Source organism: Papaver somniferum, chromosome 8 (assembly GCF_003573695.1).
Source record: "Papaver somniferum cultivar HN1 chromosome 8, ASM357369v1, whole genome shotgun sequence".
In the NCBI taxonomy this organism is placed as follows: Eukaryota; Viridiplantae; Streptophyta; class Magnoliopsida; order Ranunculales; family Papaveraceae; genus Papaver; species Papaver somniferum.
Window position 1 is genome coordinate 9775290 of NC_039365.1, and position 22555 is coordinate 9797844.

A 22555-nucleotide genomic window follows, 5' to 3' on the forward strand; every position below is an offset into this window, starting at 1 on the left:
GTTATGATCACAAAGTTTGTAAGTTGAACAAAATTTTGTATGGTTTATAAAATAAGCACGTAAACAGTAACATGGAAAATTTGATCATGTGATAATGTGTAGTGGATTTAAGTTAATGAATCTGACAAGTATATTTACAAGTAACTTGTTAAGGATGCCTGTGTGATTGTATGCTTGTAAGTTGATGATATGCTTATACTTGATACAAACATAGATGTGATTAATTCCACTAAAAACATGCGCTGAATGAGAACGTTGATTTGAAAGACTTAGGCCCTGTTGATGTAATCTTAGGGATGATGATTAGAAAAATATCTAACATATGTAGTCTTAGTCATTCTCATTATGTTGAATTTGTGCTTAAGAGATACAATCAGTGTGATTGTAAGCCTGCTTGTACTCCATACGATTATTCTTGTAGACTCAAGAAAAAAGGGTAATGGAGTATCTTAACTTGAATACTCAAGAGTTATAGGATGTATGATGAATTTAATGAACTGTAAGAGTCCAGACATTGCCTATATTGTGAGTAAGTTAAGTAGATATAATTGTAGTCCAGAACAATAGCATTCAGATGCACTGAGTAGAGTATTATGGTACCTAAAATACTCTATTACCTTTTATTTGATTTATCAAAGGTATCTTGCTATCCTTGAGGGACTTTGTGATGTAAACTGGATAGTTGACTCAGAGGAGTCTAAGTCTACAAGTGGATATGTTTCACTCTAGCATGAGGGTTTGTTTTTGGAAGATTTACAAACAAACATATATTGCTCAATTCATTATGGAATCTGAGAGTATTGAGTTAGATAAAGCACGAGAGGAGGCCGAGTGCCTAAGATGCTTTTTAGAAGACATTCCTCTCTGGCATAGGCCTGTGCCAGCTATATTTATACATTGTGTTAGCCAAGCTATAATAGCTAAAGATGAAAATAAATAATCTCAATCGGCGTTATTTCCATTGATTGGATAAAGTCCAAGGAGAATATCGCGCAACCTTTGACTAAAGGTTTATCCCAAGAGATAGTTAGGAATACATAGAGGGGGAAGGGGTTTAAGCTCATAAATTAAACTTTCCATGAAGGATACTCAACCTTGCTGACTGGATATCCCAAGATCAAGGTTTCGAATGAGACAACTAATTTCTGGTGGGTAAAGGTAAACACTATTAGAGAATTTTATTCTAAGTCCCTTCCCTATGGTGTAGACGTGATAGTGTGACTGCATGTGAAGGATGACTTTTAAGAAGTCTTAATGAGTTCTATAGTTTCAATTTAAGATTGAAGTGGGGTGTAGAAGTAACACTCTTTATGGAAACTCACCTATATGAATGAGGAAGTGGGCCGCTTCCTATGAGAATATGAGCTTTGATTCTCTAGAGCATTCTGAGAAACAGGATATGTCCAGGGCCAAATTGGACAAAACGGCACGAGCTTGGCAGCAACCTAGGAGATATCTCCCGTGGTTGTTATCGCGAATTACATCAAATGCTAGCAGTTCAAGACATGTCACTGTCTCTAGAAAGTAATTTCGGTAATATCTCACCAAGCAAAGATTCAATACCTCATGGACACCTCTGCCTAAAATGGTATCTCCTGCGCTTTTTATGTGATTTTCGTTTTGATGGTTTTGGTATTACTGGAACTTAGGACCTAAGGGTCACTAAGGGTTCACTAGTTCATGCCTTTTCACTTTGGTGAAAGATACCTATAGTCTCACCATGTGAGAACTAAATATGAAAGCTCTCAATACTATTATGATTTGTGCAATCCATAGTATGTCCCGGGGTCAACACACTTTTGTGTGAGGGAGAGGACGTAGAAATGACTAGTATGATTTCAACACTTGCACGATCAGTCTGTTTGGATCGTGAGATTGGGATGTTGATTTACCAAGATCTATCTATGTTTTCATGTTTTATTGAGTTTTCATTCATGTGAGAGATTTTTGGAAAACGATTAATAAAAAATAATTTTTTAAAGTTTTAATAAAAAATTATAATTTATTGTTTTCTTTTGTGAATGAAACTTATTAGTCCCGCATTGTGGGTTTCCAATTTTTAGTAGTTTTAAGAAATTATATAAACCTTTTAGTCCCACATCGGAGAGTTTTTCTTCTTAAGTTGTATTTGTCAATTATATAAACAAATTCACTACTTTTGTAAAATCTATGGGAAAGGGGTTGCTCTATATTTAGAGGGACCCCTAAGGGAAAAAACATTTTATACTGTTTTCTCAAGTGTTCGAGATTTTCCTTTATGATTTTTTCGGAGTTGCCAAGCTCAAGTTGAGCATCTACTACATATGCTAGTAGTAGGTGTAGTAGGGTGTTTTATCCTGGAGATATCCGTCCTGTGAGGGCTATAGCATCACTCTTGAGTGTATCCGGGCGCTAATGTCTTAAGGGCAACGTGTTGAACACATGACTCACTCTGTTTTTCCAAAGTTTTGCCTTGTTATTGTTGCGGAGATATGGGGAGCTCGTCTGTTTCATCAAATCGATCACTTCCATTATAAAGGAGCTAAGTATCAATAACTTTTGCTTATTTGATTTTTCCTTGTTTTTGATTATTGCACCCAACAATCTTAAGACATTAGGATTTGTAATAATCGAAAATGGTTGGTTGGTTTGTGAATCATGGATGTTAATTGTGGAGTGAAAAACAAAAACGAATTTTTGGTCAGCTGTAGAGTTTCAAGTTTATCTCTTAACCTAGAAGGAATTTCGATGAACCTTTTTGACACAACGTAGTAGACATCCTGATAGTTACCCACGTAAAATTTCAGAAGCCATTGTTTGAGAACTTTTTTGATACGTTAAACTTCACAGCTGAACAGCGTCAAATCGCCGTAGTCGTCTTGACCAAGATAGCAGCAAACGAAGGGATCAGCCAATTCTTGGACCGCAAATACCCATTACCCACTGACATCATCACCTTTTCAGAGAAGGATCGAACAATGGATTGCGACCATACGCGACCATTATATGTCACAGTGGGAATCCGGAAACACAAATACAAAAGGGCTTTTGTGGACACAGGAGCATCGATCAACCCGATACCGCTACATATTGCCGAAAGCATAGGAATTAAAGAAGAAGACATCAACAAGTTCGCTACGGGAATTCAAGGCTTCGGCGGACTTACACAACAAACAATTGGTACTATCAAATTGGAAATCCAAGTAGGTCCTATCCGAGCAAGTGAACCTTTCTATGTGATGGATGTTCACCCAGCTTACCATCTACTCCTAGGAAGGCCTTGGTTACACAAGCATGGAATCGTACCTTCTACTTACCACCAATTCATCCTGAAAGGAAAACAAAAGCGTGTCCCTGCTTCGAAAGATCCTTTCACAACAGAGGAAGCACATCTAGCCGAAGCAGCCTTTTACAATGGGCTAAGCGAACCAAGCGAGGTGGTCACACACATCTACTCAACACCAATCCCTGATTGGATAACCACATATGCTAACCCAACCGAAGATGCTTCCACTAAACGAACACAAGTTCACAAGGACGAACGGAGGTAGTTTCGAAAGGTCACTCGCCCAGATGGAGGGTACGTATACAAACGTTAACTCGGGAAATTTAAACTTACTAAAGTAAAGCCTTCAATAAGACCTTCGCAAAAGACACACCAACTACAAAAGGGAATCGCATGGGGTTTAAAGAAGAATAAAAGCAAAGAGGAGAAAAGCCGAAAAGCAATCAATGCCAAATTTCTGTAAGCAACAATGTCACTAAATAAAAGGCTTGTTATATCTTTTTCTTCACCTTCTACTTCTACTTTTACCCGTCCCCCAAAAGGACATTGAATCATTGCAAGAACGAAAAGCACTTGTCAACCGCGTAATCCTATTCCACAAAATTCAACCCAAAAGGGATTGAAATCTAACGCACCAAGACTAAGGTCATACAAAAGATGCTTATAACATCGGTTGTGGCTTAGATCTAAGAAGGGTGTCAATCCTAGAGGCCACATCGTAATAATGGGATAAACCCATGCACAGTACGCCGAATATGCCTCATATTTAAAAAAAAGAAGAAAAAAAACGCAAGAACGGACAATATCTGCTGACACTACATATAATAACATATGTACAAATCGTATCTTAAGAGCTTACGACCAACATCACCCGACGCTGCCATAAAATCGAAGCCAAAAGCTGGAATTCATAATCAAAAGCCTTTTTCTTCCTGAAATATATGAACAAAATAGAAGACTGATACGATTCACCGAAAATCTCATCATAACAAGCAATCTCCAACCGCCTAAGCATAAAATTATGTTTCAAAAGAAATAACAACACAAAAACAACAAAACGAAACAATGAACTTGAGCTCTTTCTTAGCTTCGTACAAATCCCGAGATCTCACGAACGCATGTATTACATAACAATACCTCTTTAAACAAAAGATCTATAAATATTCGGCACGTCGAGCCAATTCACTTCGAGCCTGGCGTAAAAGCAACCTTTGAATGTTGCAATGCAGTTTTGATATCCTGGATAAGAAAGAAAACCTTAGTCATTTTCTCCTTCAGAGCAAGCCGAAGGCTGTCAACTTTTAAATCCGATAATGTTCTAGTCTGCCAAGCTTTTGTCATAATCTTCTCCGAAGTCGTAATTTGGTCTTGATCTTCAGCAGCAACTAGCTCGAAATGCCCAAGCGCCATTTCTAACACAACAATCAATCTAGACAACATTGATATTTCCAGGACCAGCTGAATCCTGATTGACGTCATCACATACGATACAAGCAAATTAAGCAGAAACATACTAAGATAACACAATTCAACCCATTTTATAACCACGCACAAAAATCGAGGCAATAATAACCTAAAATTCCACAAAGCAACCTCATAATGTTCCAACAAGTACCAACAGTCACATATGAAAACACCATTAACAAGCAAATGTTCTTAAAAAGACTTGTCATGAAAACAGAGAAAGGGAAAGAAGCTACAAGAGCCACACAACAGGGCAATTTAAGCTAAGCTAACCAACTCAAGCTCTTTGTCGGCCAATGCCTTCTGCTTCAATTTCAACTTTGATGACGTTGCCGCCACATCTGCGGCAATCTTGGCATCTTCGGCAGTTATACGGACTTGCTCCTTCTGATGATCCTTCAACTTCTGCGTCTCAACCCTTATCGCCTCTTTCAAACCCGGGGTCACCATCTCTATGAAATCCCACTCCTCGTCATCGAGAGTCGAACTCTCCGATTCCAATACATCATCCATGAACACAAAACTAAAACCAAGAAATAATGCCCCTCTAGGTGTATCATCATATGGGCGAGCTCGAAATGATTTCAATTCATCTACCTTCCGCATAAATTCATTACTTGCCTTCTTGATGTGCTTATTCTCATACAACGCAGTACGAGGATGACGAACTTGAGCAGGAGGGAGCCGACCAGAAACATCCACAGCACCATCATGTCTTATAACTAGGTCATGGATATCGGACCTACTAACAGGAAATCTCTCCCAAAATCACATCTGTATAAAACTGGTGGGGACATAACTCTCAATTATATGTTGTTGGCTATTTGTAATTTCCACATCCGAGATAAGTGTATCTAAATGACGATACACCCCACCTAAAAACATTGGGCCTAGGGGGTAAGTAATTCCCCCCGACGCCTTAGTAGCTATCCGAAGAATGTAATCACGAATTGTATCTTTGGGTGAACACTGGAAGAAATCATGAATCAACCAGTACACCAGGAAAGCAGCAAGTTCGGCATCATCAGTATGACCATGAGTAGGAGGATCACAAGACTTCACAACTGATGGAAGTTCTTTCCTACTCATCGTTTCAGTAACACGGGGCGCCCAATAATTCATCCAGCCCGAAAGATATGCACGTTTATCTTCCTTAACCAAACCCGCAGCAGCATTGGTACTCACTTTACGGGCTATAGACTTTCGAACCTCCGATAACACCTTATACACTTATGAATCTGAGCTAGTCATAGCACCATTGGGGTCAGCTTCTTCAAAACTGTGAGAGCTATGAATGGGAAACCCAGTGAGGGCCACGACATCTTCCAATGTAGGGGAAGCCTTCCCCAAGCAAAACCTAAAGTATGCACGCTAGAAATCCACCGAAGACATGCTGAAGCAAGGGCCTTGTTAGCACGATAGATACTCCGATGAGCAGATAATTCCAAAACATGCTCAATATTAAGCTCCCGAATGCGCTGACATGTCGTGGTTTCGACAAAATGTAATGCTTCCACGAAGACCAGTCGTGACTCACAAGAGTAGTGGATACAAATTCTATTGAAGGATCCTGATAATCCCCGCGCTCAATACACAGACGAGGAAAATTATCAAGGGGAAGCTGTTTGAGGGGAGTGACTTCGGAGGCTAACAGTCTCGAACTACTATCAATGGTATGAAACCCTGGGGCACGCAATCTAAAGATAAACTCATCATGAAAGATGAACCCAAAATTAGGACTACTTTTCGACTCTGTGCCGAACAAACGAATTTTCCTCATGCCCGCAGAATCCTCCGCAGAAATGGATTTACCAGCACCAGATATTTGTGGTTCCATCCCAGAATCAAAATTAACTAAGACACAGAAGACGGTAAAAGGAAGAACATATAAAGGAAAGGAGAAGAGAGAGAGGAAGAAAGTTACTGAAAGAAGAAGTGAAGGGGAAAATAATGGGGGCTGAAGGTTTTTATACGAGGAGGCACCAGAAAAGACGAAGAGTGGGCACGTTTGAGGAAAAGGCATACGTGTCAATCAGCGAGTGGAGAGCAAAACGGCAGAAGAAGATCACACCCCATGGTTAATGACCAGATCCGAAATTGTGATCCAAAGAGGCACATCAAATTGACGGTCTCGGGAAAAGCTACGACACAAGCTATGATTGATTTACGGCGTTTGTACTCTTTTTCCTTCGGTAATGTTTTAACGAGGCAACATACGTGAGTCTAACTATGCTCCAATCCTTATCAAAGACCATATCAAAGCAATGCAACCAGCCGCCAGAGTCATGACTAAGAGGGGGCTTCAAGAAGACGAAAGTAACAAAAGACATTGGATTGATAATTCCGAAGGTACGCTCTTACACAAACTGTGATTGATTGACAAGCCTGCAAGTCTTGAAAAACAGTCAGAGGGCTAATGTAAGCACATGGATTTGACTAAAGCCGAAGACTTGAAAAATAGTCAGGGGGCTAATGTAAGCACATGGATTTGACTAAAACCGAAGACATGAGAATGAGGGCTTCGGGTAATACCAACCGAAACCACCATTGGCAATGATACGACGAAACGAGATCACTAGCAATGATGACATGTCAAGTCGAGGTCGCTAATAACGATGACATGGCACGGACGGGATGCCCTCAAGATAAGATTAGTGATTTTCTAAATAACCTTAACTGTAATAGTACACAAGTACGACTAATAACAGAAGACTTACTAGAAAAGGTATTAGGGTACACGTGTAAGGTATTTTCATATTAGGTTCTACCTATAAAAGCAGGACAATCCTCCAGAAAGAAATATAACTTTTCAAAGAATTGTACTGTGTATTGGGATTTAGTCTCCTGTCAACCTTGTAATAATATTAGGATGTTTACAGTCTGCATCAGCTGCTGCGCTGTTGTTCTTGAGGGCTGCCACATGTTGTATGCTTGCTTACTTAACCATGAAATAACCATATCTTTTTAAGGTACACATTAAAAAGCCTTTTGTTGTGTGTGCAATTCTCATTTGTAGTGACTGTCTTCCTAGCAACTCTTCGATAATATTATACTAACCTTCCATGATCTATTGATCTTGTATCCTGATCAAAAAGGAGTTAAATATCACATTTGATGCTTTGGTCGATGACTTTCTCCGCTCAAGATATAGAGTTATTGGGTCACAGGTTTTATTCTTATACACATTTGTATCCATCTATTTTTACTCAAGTTGGGGTAATTCAATATCAACTGAGGCGCGTTCGGGTCCGACAAAATAAAGAAGGGGATACAATAGCATTTTCCCAAAAAACAACTCCACAAGCAAAGAGCCGCTAATTATTCAGTGCGAAACAAAGAAATAAAAATACTTTTACGTACATTTTAATCATGAACCTAAATTGCATTCCTCTTCAGTAAATGAGAGTTTCATGGCATCTAGATCGTATAAAATCCTCTTATTAGCTTGTTGCATAGCTCCTAAATTAACAACATACATAAAATCACCTTCCTCGTCGTCGTCCAAGCTACCGATACCTAAACATAGCAAGTTGACATCTTGGAATGAGGCAAAAATACCAGACCATTGTTGAATAACAAAATCCGCCCCCTCAAAATGAAATGTCATCGTTGGATACTTTCTGAAATTGTCTGGTACACGGAAACAAAGATCGAAACCAGGTTCAGAATCAACAGGACGAATACCAAATTCTTCAAAATATTCTAACACCGCTTCCTCAACTCTTTCATAATGACGCCTAATCATAGTGGTTAATGGAGACCCTGAATCTATGACAGTCCCACCAGTTCCATCCTCCTTAATCTCGAAATCGCTTTTTTCAAACCTTACGCTTTTGTTATTTACATCAATATCCAATAGATTCAAGTAGTAAGGCGTCCCGAAGTTTGGATCTTGGATTACTGGTGTTGTAAGTACTTCAGGTCCTTCTCCAATTATTGCGTCGGAACCAAATCTTAAGTACGTGTGTGAAACATCAGCATCCTCAAGATCGTATGACTCCAAGCAATATTCAAATTTTTTATCAACTTTTAACCGAAGCACCAAACAAAAATTCGAGGTTCCTTGTCCCAGACCGAGAATTCCTGCTATAGGAGCAGTTCCAGGTTCAGGTATCGGCGGAGGGAAGTCTCGATCACCCTCACGAATCTCAGGAACACCAAGTGAGGAAATAAATTAATATTGAGATTTATGTTAGATAACATATTAATGAATTTCCTTTGTAGATTAGGAAATAAATTAACTTCGGTTGTTTACTATGAAATAAGAATAACTGTACACAAGTAATATTCAGAGAAATGTAGTGAAGGATATTGCCAAAATATAGAAAAATGCTACTAAAGACGGGTGAATCTACTTACTGCGCACCATAAAAATTTGTGTGATGCTTCAAAAAAATTTAAAAAATAAATTTGTGTGCATTTTTATTGTGAAGGATTAATATATGTGCATTTTTGGTGGTTTTTCTGCATATTCACCCATGCATCACTTGGGGTCTAAAAGCTCGTCACTTGTTTATTATCGCAACATGGTTGCACCTTCTTTTAGAATATTGCCAGTAGCCCATAAATCCGAACAATGAACTTTGTCTACCGTGTATATATAACTAGTTCTCTGAGCTAAACAGAGGAGAGCAAAGCAAACCCTAGTTGTTTATTTTATCTCTCAAATTGTAAGTAGAAGGAGAAAGAAGCAATGTCTAGCTTTCCGGAGGAACTCTACCATGAAATCCTTGTAAGGTTGCCAGCGAAATCATTACTTAGATGTAAGTGTGTCCCCAAGTCTTGGTTCAAACTAATTTCTGATTCTAATCCCACCTTAATTTTACTGTCCAGAAGAATAACCCTAGTTTCATGCTTAGATGTCTTAAGAATAAGAACATTGATAATGTGGTAATCAACTCTATAATGTATGATTCATTATCATCAGAAGTTACTGAATGTGCTGATATTAATGAGATGGATTACCCATTCAAGTCACCGGTTTCTAGCGTTAAACTGGTGGGTTCGTGTAATGGCTTGGTTTGTATTCGTATTAATAATCTTTTCTGTTTTTGGAACCCTGCTACTAATGAAAACAAGAAATTACCGGAATCACCAAACAACTATTTATACGGCAAACTCGCTTTTGGTTATGATTGCAAGTCAGATGACTACAAGTGCGTACATCTGATAGACTCTGTGGACGAAAATAATACGAGTACTTCTATAGCCGAAGTCTATACGTTAGGATCAAATTCGTGGAAAAGCATTCAAGCCATTTCTTACTCGAATCATGTTGGATACTATGCAGAGCTTATTAATGGAGATTTTCATTGGTTATGCAGAAGCAACGATTACTCAAGAGTTACCAATCTCCTTTGATCTCAACACTGAGATATTAATTGAACTGCAACTACCAAGAAAGTCTGAAACCCACGGATTTCGGATGTGGGTTTGTTTGAAGGATGCCTTTATGTACTTGTTAAAGACATTGAGTATAAGATTCGTGAAGAATGGGTGAAGCAGGATTACGGAGTTCAAGAATCTTGGAAGAAGATCAACATCCATACGAGATTTACAAACAACTACCGTTCCAGGCTTATTACGTCTACAAAGAATGGCAAGATTCTATGGTTGATCGGCCGTAATCTAGTTATATATGACCCAGAGCATGGAAGTGCTAAAGAACTGAAATCTAGTTATATATGACCCAGAGCATGGAAGTGCTAAAGAACTGAACCATATTTTGAAACCTTAGTCTCACCGAATACTGGTACTTCTTCAGGTTTAGAAGGGCGTATGGAGGGATCAATTGAAACAAGAAAAAGAAAAACGTGAGACTTTTACTTATTGGTCCTGAACAAATTTCCTGGCATTTCCCGTGTCTGTATTTCGTAATTTTATTTAAGTTCTGCTTTTTCGTTTGATTTAAGTTCTGTAATTTTATTTTTATGAACCGTTTTTATATTTGACCATGATTTTTACAGCTTAGAACCTACACTACACAAAGAAGAAATGAGCAGCCTGCATCTTCATATAATCTCTTGTTATTGTCTTGGGGACTCTACTATTGGTCCGGGATTTCCCACTCGACTATTGGTAAAGGTTTGTCTAACTTTAACTCCGGTAATTATTCGGGTATCTCAGCCCATGTGAACTAATCAATTGAAACAAAAAAATACTGTAATAATTTTTTGAGCAATGGCACAATGTTCTCTTTTCGCCAGTACTAACTAGATGTATTGTACATAGATTCAAAATTTCAGGAGGAACTGAACTGACCAACAAACATTTTACCACTTGTCCTCTAATAAGTCTTGACCGTCTGCCACCATGAGGAATCTCCAGTCTTCTTGCTAGACTTGTGAGAAATCTGCCAGTAGATAATGAATGTTATAACAGACTAAGTCAGATAAGATAACTACAAAAAATGACTCTTTCATTGAAATCACTGCACTGGACCTGTTATAAGAGATAATTCGTGGATATTTAGTGTCAAGACAGGTACTAAAAAAAGTAATCCAAGCTGATTAAATACAGATAAACATTACAGCTGCTTCTTTGTTTAGCAGCTCATCAACAAAGCTCAGACCTCACAAATACCAGAGAATTTCAAGCGACGGAAAAATCTACTCAAGCTCAGACTGCCCTATGATTTTGGGTAAACTGTCTGCTGGTAATAAAAGGCTACAGCCAGTTGAGGATCAAGTGACACTATCACCTTGCCTGGACTTCTTCTTTAAACAACAGTTATCTTCCTCTTCTAAGAATTTCAGTTTGTTCTTTATGGCAGCAATTTTAGCACTTCGACTCATTTGACCCGAATGAGTACTACTACCCGCTTGACTTGCTTTCTTCGCTTCACTGACAATACCAACACTGGAAGCTTTTGGGGATGTGCTTGACATTTCCAGATAGTATTTCTCACTAGCATACCGGATAACCAATGGACGCCCACAAGCCAATCTTCCATCCATTTTCTGCTTTGCTAGTTGTGCTTCCTGCATGCTCACTTCAAATTGGGAAATGAGGTTTTGACTGAGACATTAACAAACTAGAGTAACGGATGATATACCTCTTTAGTACTGAACTGAATGAAAGCGAAACCTCGTGGCTCTCCTCGCTTTGGACCACGAGTGTGCCATAAAAATTCCTCCGACTCGATCTTTCCATAAGGAGAAAACATCTTGATCAAGACCGACCTAGAGTTTAGAATACAAATTCAGCGACCGTTGGTAATAGTACAAGGGGAGGGAGGACGCAACAGTTAATATTAGCATCGGAGGGAGGGAGAGGTGACACATACTCAGTTATTCTTTGATCAAGATTACCGATGTATAGCCTTCTTTCACTCGTCTCATCAGCCAACCCATTAAAACCCTGTCGTTATTAACGAATTCAGTCAATCAACATTACCAATATATGCAGAGAACAGACTGTTTTAACTCCAAAATCCTATATATGCACCTTTCAGGTGTAGCCCAGCTAGATGGCAACTAAAGATAGGCTTGAAGGGCGAATACAGATGTGTTAGACACGACAATGGAAAATAAACATAACATGATTACATTACAGGGCATTGGAAAAGTAGAAGAAGCATAGATCTAGTTCCTGAATTAACAAAATAGCACACTGATTGAGACCATACTTTCCCAAATTATTACCAATAAAAATACACGTGTTTCTAAGATACTTGTTGCCCGCTTATGGATAGCCTGAAGATTTAAGAGGATAAGATCAGTGTCTACCATGTTAGGGGTGATGGTTTATGGTACTAGAGCGGGTGTTCCTTACAACAAGCTAAAACATAACATAATTACGAAGCATAATGCTAACATGACAGGGATTTGCGCAACACAAATAGCAAAATCATATGTCGAGTTCATCAGCTAACGGAATACGACATTAGTTACGAAACTTAAGCTACCCATAAAGATACATGTATTTGAAAGACTAAAGATTTTAAGATCATTGCCTACCATGACAGGAAGAACGGAGTATGATACAACAGAGGCAGTTCACTGCAACAAGTTGAAAGAGGTTAAAGATCAGTTCCTCACCATCTGCATCAATTCGAACAAAATTTCAAACTTATTAGATACTCCAATTTCAATAACAAAACTCAAATGTTTCGATGGAGATTACTGAAACAAAACAAATTCATGACAACAATTTCTTGTCTACAGCAAACAAACAACAATTCGACCTACCCTAACCATCATTGTTTCATCTTAAACACCAAAATTCATCAATTGGACCACAATTACACAAAAATAATTGGAACTGATTTTGTTAATTTCATCATAATCAGAGCAGGAAATAAGAAATTCATCTAATTAAACAAAACAATACGATGAGTTTCCAAACCTAGGGCTTCTTCTCATTGATGAAGTAACAAATGAAATCACGAAAATCAAAAGACTGAAATTAGGGCGAAGCGGAGGTACTTACAGTAATTTTTCGGAGCTGATTTTTCTCTGCAGAGAGATGACTAAAATGATTTTGATGAATACAAATACACAAAAAATGATAGGGCAATTCTGTAATTCCAAGTTAAGCTTTGACTCTGTCAGCAAGATATGACTTTGAGTTTGTTTTTCTCCCCTATAAAAGTCGGCCAACTTTTGCTTGCAGCTCGACCCGAAAGGAGGAAAACTTGGATTCTCAGCGTTCAATTTTGCCGTCGGCCACATTCTTGGAGAAGACGAGAACCCTTGCGGCAGTACCGACTAGTATGTATGTCAAGCCTCCCTTATCGGCTGTTTCCTTAATTTCTGTAGCTTGTTGATTTCCTTTTTTCAGTTCTCTATTTGTTTTTGCCTATATATACTCTAATCTAAAATTCTTCTGTAAGCAATTAAGTTTAACCTAATCCCCAATTCAGGTGGTTGATCTCTGATCAATCAATTTATAGTACTAGGATTCTGTTTTGGTGTTGAATCCTCTATTTTAATCCTTAGGGTTCTTCTAATTTTTGCTTGATTTTTAAACCCTGAATCTAATAACCAGCTTTCAGATGATAATCATAGATTTTGCTTGATTTTTTTTCAGACTTTACATCCAATATGGTTAAAGAGAATAACCGCGAGGAAATTGTAGATTTGTTTTTAAGAATAGGATTGGATGCAAACAACACTGTTGCTAATAACAAGGTTACATCGAACCTAATTGCGGTTATCGAAGAGGCAGCAGTGACTGATGATGGATGTAGCAAAGCGGTTGGGAATCTTCTCTACACAGTTGCCACCAAATTCCCTGCTAATGCTCTTGTTCATCGACCTACTCTGCTGGAATACATAGTATCAAACAAGATTAAGTCCCCTGCTCAGTTAGAGGCAGCTCATGCATATCTTGGATGCCTGGGTTCGGAGAATCTTCATCTGAATGAATTTGAAGAGGCTTGTGGTGTACGAGTAGAAGTTTCGTTGGAGGAAATTGAATACGCTGTCTCCATGGTTTTTGAAAAAAAGGGATACCATCTTGGAGATGCGCTATCAGTTTAATGTTGGTGAATTATTTGGGAAAATTGGAGCTATGCACCCATGGGCTGATACACAGATTGTGAAGAAAGTAATTGATGACAGACTATTTGGATTGCTGGGTGAGAGGACTGCTGCAGATAATGATTAAAAGCCTGCAAAGAAGAAAAAGGAAAAAATACTTTCTAAAGAAGATGTAAAAGTGATAGCTGCGCAGGTTCATGAAGAAGAAGTCAACCCCTTCACTATATTCCCTGAGCCAGAGGAAGATACAAAGGTGCATACAGAGGTATTCTTTAGCGATCGCCCTGTATTCAGAGCTTGCAATACAAAGGAGATGCTTAAGAAGCATCTGGATGCGACCGGCGGTAGAGTCTTCACCCGATTCCCTCCTGAACCAAATGGGTACCTGCACATTGGTCATGCAAAGGCTATGTTCATTAATTTTGGTTTAGCGAAGGAAAGGGGTGGATGTTGTTACCTCAGGTATGATGATACTAACCCTGATGCTGAAAAGAAAGAATATATCGATCATATTGAAGAAATTGTGCAATGGATGGGATGGGAACCTTTCAACATCACGTACACCAGTGACTATTTTCATGTTTTGTACGAGTTGGCTGTAGAGCTGATCAAGAAGGGTCATGCATATGTTGATCACCAGAGTGCAGAAGAGATAAAACTGTCTAGGGAAAACAAAAGGAACAGTCCATGGCGGGATAGGCCAATTGAAGAATCACTAAAGCTGTTCAACGACATGAGAATGGGTTTGATTGAAGAAAACAAAGCCACACTTAGAATGAAGCAAGACATGCAGAGTGATAACTTTAATATGTATGATCTGATTGCTTATCGTATAAAGTTCACTCCTCACCCACGTGCCGGAGACGAGTGGTGCATATATCCCAGTTATGACTATGCTCACTGCATTGTGGATTCTCTTGAAAATATCACTCATTCGCTGTGCACACTTGAATTTGAGACTCGCCGTGCGTCATACTACTGGTTGTTGGATGCATTAAGCCGATACCAGCCCTATGTTTGGGAATATTCGCGGTTGAACATCACTAACACGGTGATGTCTAAGCGTAAATTGAACAAGCTTGTGACTGAAAAGTGGGTTGACGGGTGGGATGATCCTCGTCTAATGACACTAGCTGGTTTACGGCGGCGAGGAGTGTCTGCAACTGCAATAAATACCTTTATCAGAGGAGTCGGAATCACTAGAAGTGATAATAGCACAATACGCATGGACCGCCTTGAGTACCATATAAGAGAAGACATGAACAAAACAGCAGCCAGGCAGATGGTTGTGCTGCATCCTCTGAAGGTTGTTATCACAAATTTGGATAACAAAACGGTATCGTATCTTGATGCGAAGAAGTGGCCTGATGCGCAAACAGATGATGCATCTGCTTTTTACAAGGTTCCTTTTACAAATGTTGTGTACATAGAACGGTCAGATTTTCGAGCAAAAGATTCAAAGGACTACTATGGACTTGCTCCTGGAAAGTGGGTCCTGCTAAGGTATGCTTTCCCTATAAAATGCACAGAAGTAATCTATAGTGATGATGGGGAGACTGTTATGGAGATCCGGGCAGAATACGACCTTTCCGAGAACACAAAACCAAAGGGTGTTCTTCATTGGGTTTCACAGCCTTCTCCAGGAGTTGATCCTCTGAGGGTGGAGGTTAGGTTGTTCGATAAACTATTCGTTTCTGAGAATCCGGCTGAACTTGAAGAATATCTCACGGACCTTAACCCTGAATCCAAAGAGGTGATACCAGAAGCATTTGCTGTGTCCTCTCTACGGGATGCTGCAGTCGGGGATAAGTTTCAGTTTGAAAGGCTTGGGTATTTTGCAGTGGATGTGGATTCTACTAAAGAGAAACTTGTCTTTAATAGAACTGTAACGCTTCGCGATTCCTATTCGAAGGGTGGGGATAAGTAGTAGCTGTTGGTGCTTTTTGAACCTGAAGCCTGTGGGTTAATAGGTGTTCCTTATGAGATTCTATTCAAATATCTTCAGTTCCATAAGGAACATGTTTTTTCTGTAAAGCACCAGATGTAAAAGAGGTGTAACAGGGGAGGTATGAGAGTTTTCTCTGTTTTATGGAATGACATTTTTCTGTAAAAAGAATGAATGAAAATGTTTTTTTTTTTCTGAAGGTCTTTTAAATGTCTGTAAAAGGAATGAATGGAAATGTTTAGTTCTGTGAGGCCCTTCAGTGCTAATTAATAGAAAATCTACTCAAGCTCACAGTTCCCTATGATTCGAGTAACTGTCTACAGGTAATAAAAGGCTACAGCCAGCTGCGGATCAAGTGACACTATCACCTTGCCTGGGTTTCTTCTTTAAACAACAGTTCTCTTCTTCTTCCAAGGATTTCAGTTTGTTCTTTATTGCAGCGATTTTAGCACTTCGACTCATTTGACCCGTATGAGTACTACTACCCGCTTGACTTGCTTTCTTCTCTTCACTGACAATACCAACTTTGAAAGGTTTTGGGGCTGTGGTTGACATTTCCAGATAGTATTTCTCACTAACGTACCAGACAACAAGCCGATCTTCCATTCATTTTCTGCTTTGCTAGTTGTGCTTCCTGCATGCTCACTTCAAATTGGGAAATGAGGTTTTGACTGACACATCAACAACAACAAACTAGAGTAATGGATGATATACCTCTTTGGTACTGAACTGAATGAAAGCGAAACCTCGTGGCTCTCCTCGCTTTGGACCACGGGTGTGCCATAAAAATTCCTCCGACTTGATCTTTCCACAAGGAGAAAACATCTTGATCAAGACCGACCTAGAGTTTAGAATACAAATTCAGCTACCATTAGTACTAGTATATAGGGAGGGAGGCAGGGAGGGAAGGAGGGAGTGAAACATACTCAGTTATTCTTTGATCAACCCATTAGAACCCTGCAGTTATTAACAGATTAAGTCAGAGAACAGACAGTTAAACTCCAAAATCATACGTATGCATCTTCTAGATATAGCTCAGAAAGGCATGAAGGGAAAACATGGCGAAAAACACTTAATATCAGATCCATCAGACATCAAAACCCAAAATAAACAAAACATGATTACATTACAGGGTTTTGGAAAAGTATCAGAATCATAGATCGAGTTCCTGAATTTCTAAAATAGCACACTGATTGAGACCAAACTTTCCCAATAAATTACACATGTTTCTAAGAAACCTGTTGCCAGCTTATGAATGCCTAAAGATTTAAGAGGATAAGATCAGTGACTACCATTTCAGGGGTAATGGTTTATGGTACTAGAATCGGCATTCACTATAACAAGCTAAAACATAACATGATTATGAAGCATAGTGCTAATGTTACAGGGATTTGCACACACAGGTAGCAAAAACATATATCGAGTTCATCAGCTGACAGAATTGGACATTTGTTGCCCTATTGCTACCCATAAAAATACATGTACGCCAAAGATTACAGAATTTAAGACCATTGCCTACCATGTCAGGAAAAACAGACTATATGATACAACAGAGGCAGTTCACTGCAACAAGTTGAAAGAAGTTAAAGATTAGTTCCTCACCATCTGAATCAATTCACACAAAATTTCTAACTTATCAGCTACTCCATTTTCAGCATACAAAGTAACAAAAAACAAACAACAAAACTCAAATGTTTCAATGGAGATTGGAGATTACTGAAACAAAACTAAAACAGATCCAAAAAAAATAAAGGGTGAAATACAGATGTACCCCTGTTTTTTTGTGCACACACAAATGTACCCCCGTTTTTTTCACTTTTACAAATGTACCCCGGTTTGGACCGTTTTTTTGAAAAAAACGGCTAACGGAAAGTTATCCTCCACGTAAGCAGTTAAGTCATGTTAAAAGCGCTTAGTGTACCAATGACCTGTTCTGCCAAGTCGGCTATGTACACGTGGAATTTCATAGGTAGTTCCACATTTCAAAGGTCAAATCCATGTTTTTCCTCTTGAAAATATACATGTAAATGGGCTTCAGATGCAATAGTTAACGAAACAAAAGAAATACTCAAGGGGAAAGTAAATGAAATAGGTAAGGAATTCATGAAAAATCTGCAAATGAAACTGCAACCATCTTTAAATTAAGACTATCTATTTAACAAAGGAACAAATGCCTTGTGTTCTCTTAACATAACATTCCAGAACCATGTCTCAACATAAGTCACAAAACAAACAGAAAAACAGAGTCATCACAAACACATACATAAAAGAGGCAGATCTAATGCTTCGTATATTTCCTAACTTTCTTATTTCCTTTTGGGGGAGCTGTAAAAGTAACATGGTTGCTAACAGATCCAACATTTTTTCCGATTGAAAGTGGCTTGAGAACAAGATTCATCACCTGCCTTTCTCTTGACACCTGCTTTTGCAGAATATGTTGCAGCTGGTTGGGAAGATTGAGCAACACTTGTTTGTCTCTTAGATCTGCTGGCACAAGGTTGAGAATTTGCTCCGGATGCACCTCCACAAAGTCTAAAAAACAAGAACAGTAGTAATTTCAGGAATTTTAGATGTACACTACAACTGTTCAGTTCCATTCGGGGATATTCAGTTCTACTTCCGGTCAATTTTGAATAAAGTTAAATCTTAAATTAAAATTGAAACATAGAATTCAAGTAGATATCCACTAAAAGCTCTAATTCAGAGCATCCATGATGCATGCTAACAAAAGGCAAAGTTGGCTCTTAACTGCACATTGCCCAATTTGCCTAACTTGGCAGTCAAATTTCGCAATCCCCATATATGACCCAGCACACTTTAACAAAGCAATTTATATTCAAACACCTCAAGCTCATGGAATTGAACAGACTAAAAGCATCATCATTATTATCTAGTTTCAATTTATTCCATGAAGCAACAACATCAATTTATTCCATGAAGCAACAACAATGAAAGCTAAAGCATATCAGTAGATGTTACTAAACATACAAGGATTACAATACATATACAAGGATTGCAATACACATACAAAGATTACAATACACATAGACAAAACCCTACAAATCAGAGAACCCTATATCAATTTACTAAACATATGAAAACCCAATGATGGAATATAGAAAAAACCCTACAAATCAATGAACAAAAACAGAAAACCTAGAAAATCAACAAACCAAAAATCATAGGAATCAATTACTCTTACTTCAAAAAACCAGAAACCCTAAAATCAATTTCGTATTATGAATCTATTCAATAATCGAATTTGGATTAAAAAAGAAAACCCTGAATACATACATCTAATTTTCCAAACATACTCGGCTAACCCTATAATCGAATTCAAGCAAAACCCTAGAAATCGAAAAAAAAAAACCTAAAAAATGGTTTAATCAATCGAACCCAAGGATGATTTTCACTTACCTTTCTTCTTCTGGTTTCTTCTTCTCCTTCTTCTTTTCGCGTCTTAACTTCACCATATTTAACTTTCTTCTTCTTCTTCTTCTTCTTTGTTCTTCTCTCTTCACAAACAGAGGAGTTTCTATTAAAAATAGAGAGAGGAACAGAGAAGACGGAAGAACAACATAGAGAGGGAAATCAAAGTTTCTATCTGAAACAGAGAGGAAAATAGGGAAGAAGAAGAAGAAAGGTTCATTATGACGGTTCTCTCTTCTTTTCCCCCATCTTCATCTAAAACTTCCATCGAATACCATTAATTTTCATAGAGATCTGTTGAAATTTAGATCTGTGGTCATCACACATCCACGTGTTGCGGAGAAAACTAAGTAACTTTTTCGATACCATCAGATTTCCTAAGGATCTCCTTGACCTAAATGTGTGTCAGAGATCTGTGACACGTCATACTAATGATAAATAAACATGTGGCATCATTTTCATTACGTGGTTTCATTTTCTCATCTCCGTCAAGGATAAATTGACCATATAACCGAGAAATTGACTTTTCCAACTTTTTTGGATGGAAAACATTCAACAGAGGTACATTTCATTTGTAAATGGGAAAAAAACAACAATAGAGTGCTTGAAGTGTCTGAGCTTGGGATTAGTTCCTGTTATGGGCTTATATTTAAGTGGGCTTATGTTTTGCAAGATGAATAGTTTGTTCACCGTAGCCCATTTAGAATTTGCTGTTCCTCTTTCTTTTGTTGTTTAAAGATTGTCAAAATTATTACCATGCTAATAATAGGAATTCAGAATTGGACATGCTCTGATTAAACTTACTATTCATAAGAAATATACGATGCATATACTTGAATTTGACTCGTCAAAATTATTAAATTTAAAAGCAATGAAATTTTTAGCATAAAATAAAAAAATATTTTTATTATTTGTACTATTTATATAAATAACTTAAAGTGCTTTTCAGATACACAAATTTTATAAAAATCTTGTGTATGTTTTGAAATATATTAAGTTTTTAAATTTTAAAAATTTTGATTTATTTTTGAAACAATGATATTTCTGTAAATATGTACCTTTCTACTGGGTTTTTTATTCCAGTGCTATTTAATATATGTTTTCATCCTTAATTTTTATTGAAATTATATGATATAATAAAGCTTGGTAATTTAAATACTAGCAACTTAGTGATCCAGGGTCTCCTACCAAAAAAACATTATTTTCCCCTGTGTGTAGTTAGGGACATTAAGTAATGGTGTAATTGAGAATGCAACCAAGTAAAAATCGCCTAACTGGATAGGAGCACAAATAAAGTTCCCAATGCTTATTTTGGAAACAAATTTCTACCCCAACAATCTTATTGTTGATTACAACTGAATCCCAAGTTAATCTTGGACTTATTTTTCTCTTTGTATGAGCTTATCTTCTCATAGACTATTTCTCCGTTTGACTAAAAATAGCTTTTATTTTCATCTGAAAATCTTTTTATGTATATACGGCTCGCGGTGGTGCCACAATACCGGACGAAGGTTATTGCTGGCAAAGGCCAGAAGATCAACAATAATGGGGCATGATGTCGCTGGAAAAATTGTAGCTGCTCTTGCTTCGGCTTCCTTTGTCTTCAAAGTCGGTAACTTGAAATATGCTCGTCAATTAACTAAAAGGGCATAAAAATTGGTTGAATTTTGTAGCCTTCCAAGAAACCAATACACATATACATCATGGGAAGAGAACGTAATTTATCACTCTAGCAGCACCAAAAGGGACTATGTAGAACCAACTTTGATGGGCAATGATGGACCGGTTGCAGCATTAGCTTCTCTTATTTAATTATCACATAAATCAGAAAGAATTATTATTTTCAAATTTGAAAAAGTATCACAAAAATTTATTATTTTCCTTCCAATAAACCAGTACACATATATTTTAAATTTTTTTGATACGTTTCCATAAATCAATTTGAGAAACTTTAGGAGATGTTTATTGTTATAAACAAGATGTTTCTTATGTTATATCCAACAAGATGTATGTTGTTAGCTATACGAAGAAAAAAAAACTAGAATAATGCTGACATTAGTACCAAAAACCTAATAGAGAATTATGTACCAAAAACCTAACAAAGAATTAAATTAGTAGTAGTACTTTGTACGATTACGATTCAATAGAATCCAGACAGAGAATTTTTTTCTCTGTGGGAACTTTTCCTTATTACAATAAGCTTTGTAAACATCAATTCAGGTAGGTTTCAGTACATGCTCATCGGCTTATATATCTATCAACACCCAGGAACAAATTATCATGCGTCTCCTCATTTTCATCCCCTCCGAAGAAAAATTTATTCCTGCTTCTCTCTTAATTTTCATCTAAAGATTATCCAGTATGGATCGTGCAGTAATGGAAAGGTCTGTAGGTTATGTTTAAGACAATATATCTTTAAAGTGCATGGTTATCGACATGATTATCATAACGGTGATTATAGTATCAGCAGAGTTGATTTATAAATTGGTTACCGGGGAAAAGGTTAAGAATCTCATCGAAACAACAAAAGACAAGGTTAAAAAGAGAAATATTGTAAGATTTGATCGAGATTTATCTCCAATAGATTATATATAAAAAGTAATCACAAATCTCTTCGTCTCATTCTTTGTGATTCCACAATAACTTGTTCTACCACCATATCATTAAGTTATTGCACTAGTAGAAAAGTGACATTTAGTAACAGTTCAAGCTTTTATAAGGTAACAGTTCGTAAATTACCTGTTACTAAATATTAAGTTGTTAAATAATGATAACAGTTTTTGTAATAATTGTTACTTTATACCCATGTTACCATAATTGACATTATCGTGACATTTATTTAGGCCAATTGTTACTATATACCCATGTTACTGTAACACATTTTAATATGTCACCATAGTTGACATTATCGTGACATTTTTTAGACCAACTGTTACCATATACCTATTTACTGTAACATATTTAATATGT

At 37.5% G+C, this 22555-nt stretch overlaps 2 protein-coding genes and 2 pseudogenes across 2 annotated transcripts; 1 reads left to right on the top strand and 3 right to left on the bottom strand.

Annotated features, from left to right (window-relative positions):
• Positions 1 to 8096: 8096 nt before the first annotated feature.
• On the bottom strand, positions 8097 to 9483 carry LOC113305048 (aspartic proteinase CDR1-like). The gene is made up of 2 exons (XM_026554161.1): positions 9472 to 9483; positions 8097 to 8876 (listed from the first exon to the last, which is right to left on the bottom strand). The coding sequence occupies exons 1-2, from the start codon at positions 9481 to 9483 to the stop codon at positions 8097 to 8099; spliced, it is 792 nt and encodes a 263-aa protein (XP_026409946.1).
• Positions 9484 to 11126: 1643 nt separating this feature from the next.
• On the bottom strand, positions 11127 to 13297 carry LOC113304316 (probable RNA-binding protein 18). Its single transcript, XM_026553395.1, has 5 exons — positions 13160 to 13297; positions 12688 to 12771; positions 12015 to 12088; positions 11784 to 11910; positions 11127 to 11709 (listed from the first exon to the last, which is right to left on the bottom strand). Exons 2-5 carry the CDS (start codon positions 12688 to 12690, stop codon positions 11413 to 11415), a joined length of 501 nt encoding a protein of 166 aa, XP_026409180.1. The 5' UTR covers positions 12691 to 12771; positions 13160 to 13297; the 3' UTR covers positions 11127 to 11412.
• LOC113304315 lies at positions 13288 to 16349 on the top strand (annotated as a pseudogene).
• A 34-nt stretch (positions 16350 to 16383) lies between these two features.
• LOC113305049 lies at positions 16384 to 17105 on the bottom strand (annotated as a pseudogene).
• Positions 17106 to 22555: the final 5450 nt, after the last annotated feature.

Excerpts from the sequence above, each read along its gene's own strand:
- LOC113304316 (XM_026553395.1), bottom strand. Across the intron at positions 11,911-12,014 it reads CTTGATCAAAGAATAACTGA|GTCGGTCTTGATCAAGATGT; the intron begins GTATGTGTCACC and ends TCTAAACTCTAG. Across the intron at positions 11,710-11,783 it reads TTCAGTTCAGTACTAAAGAG|GAAGCACAACTAGCAAAGCA; the intron begins GTATATCATCCG and ends GTGAGCATGCAG.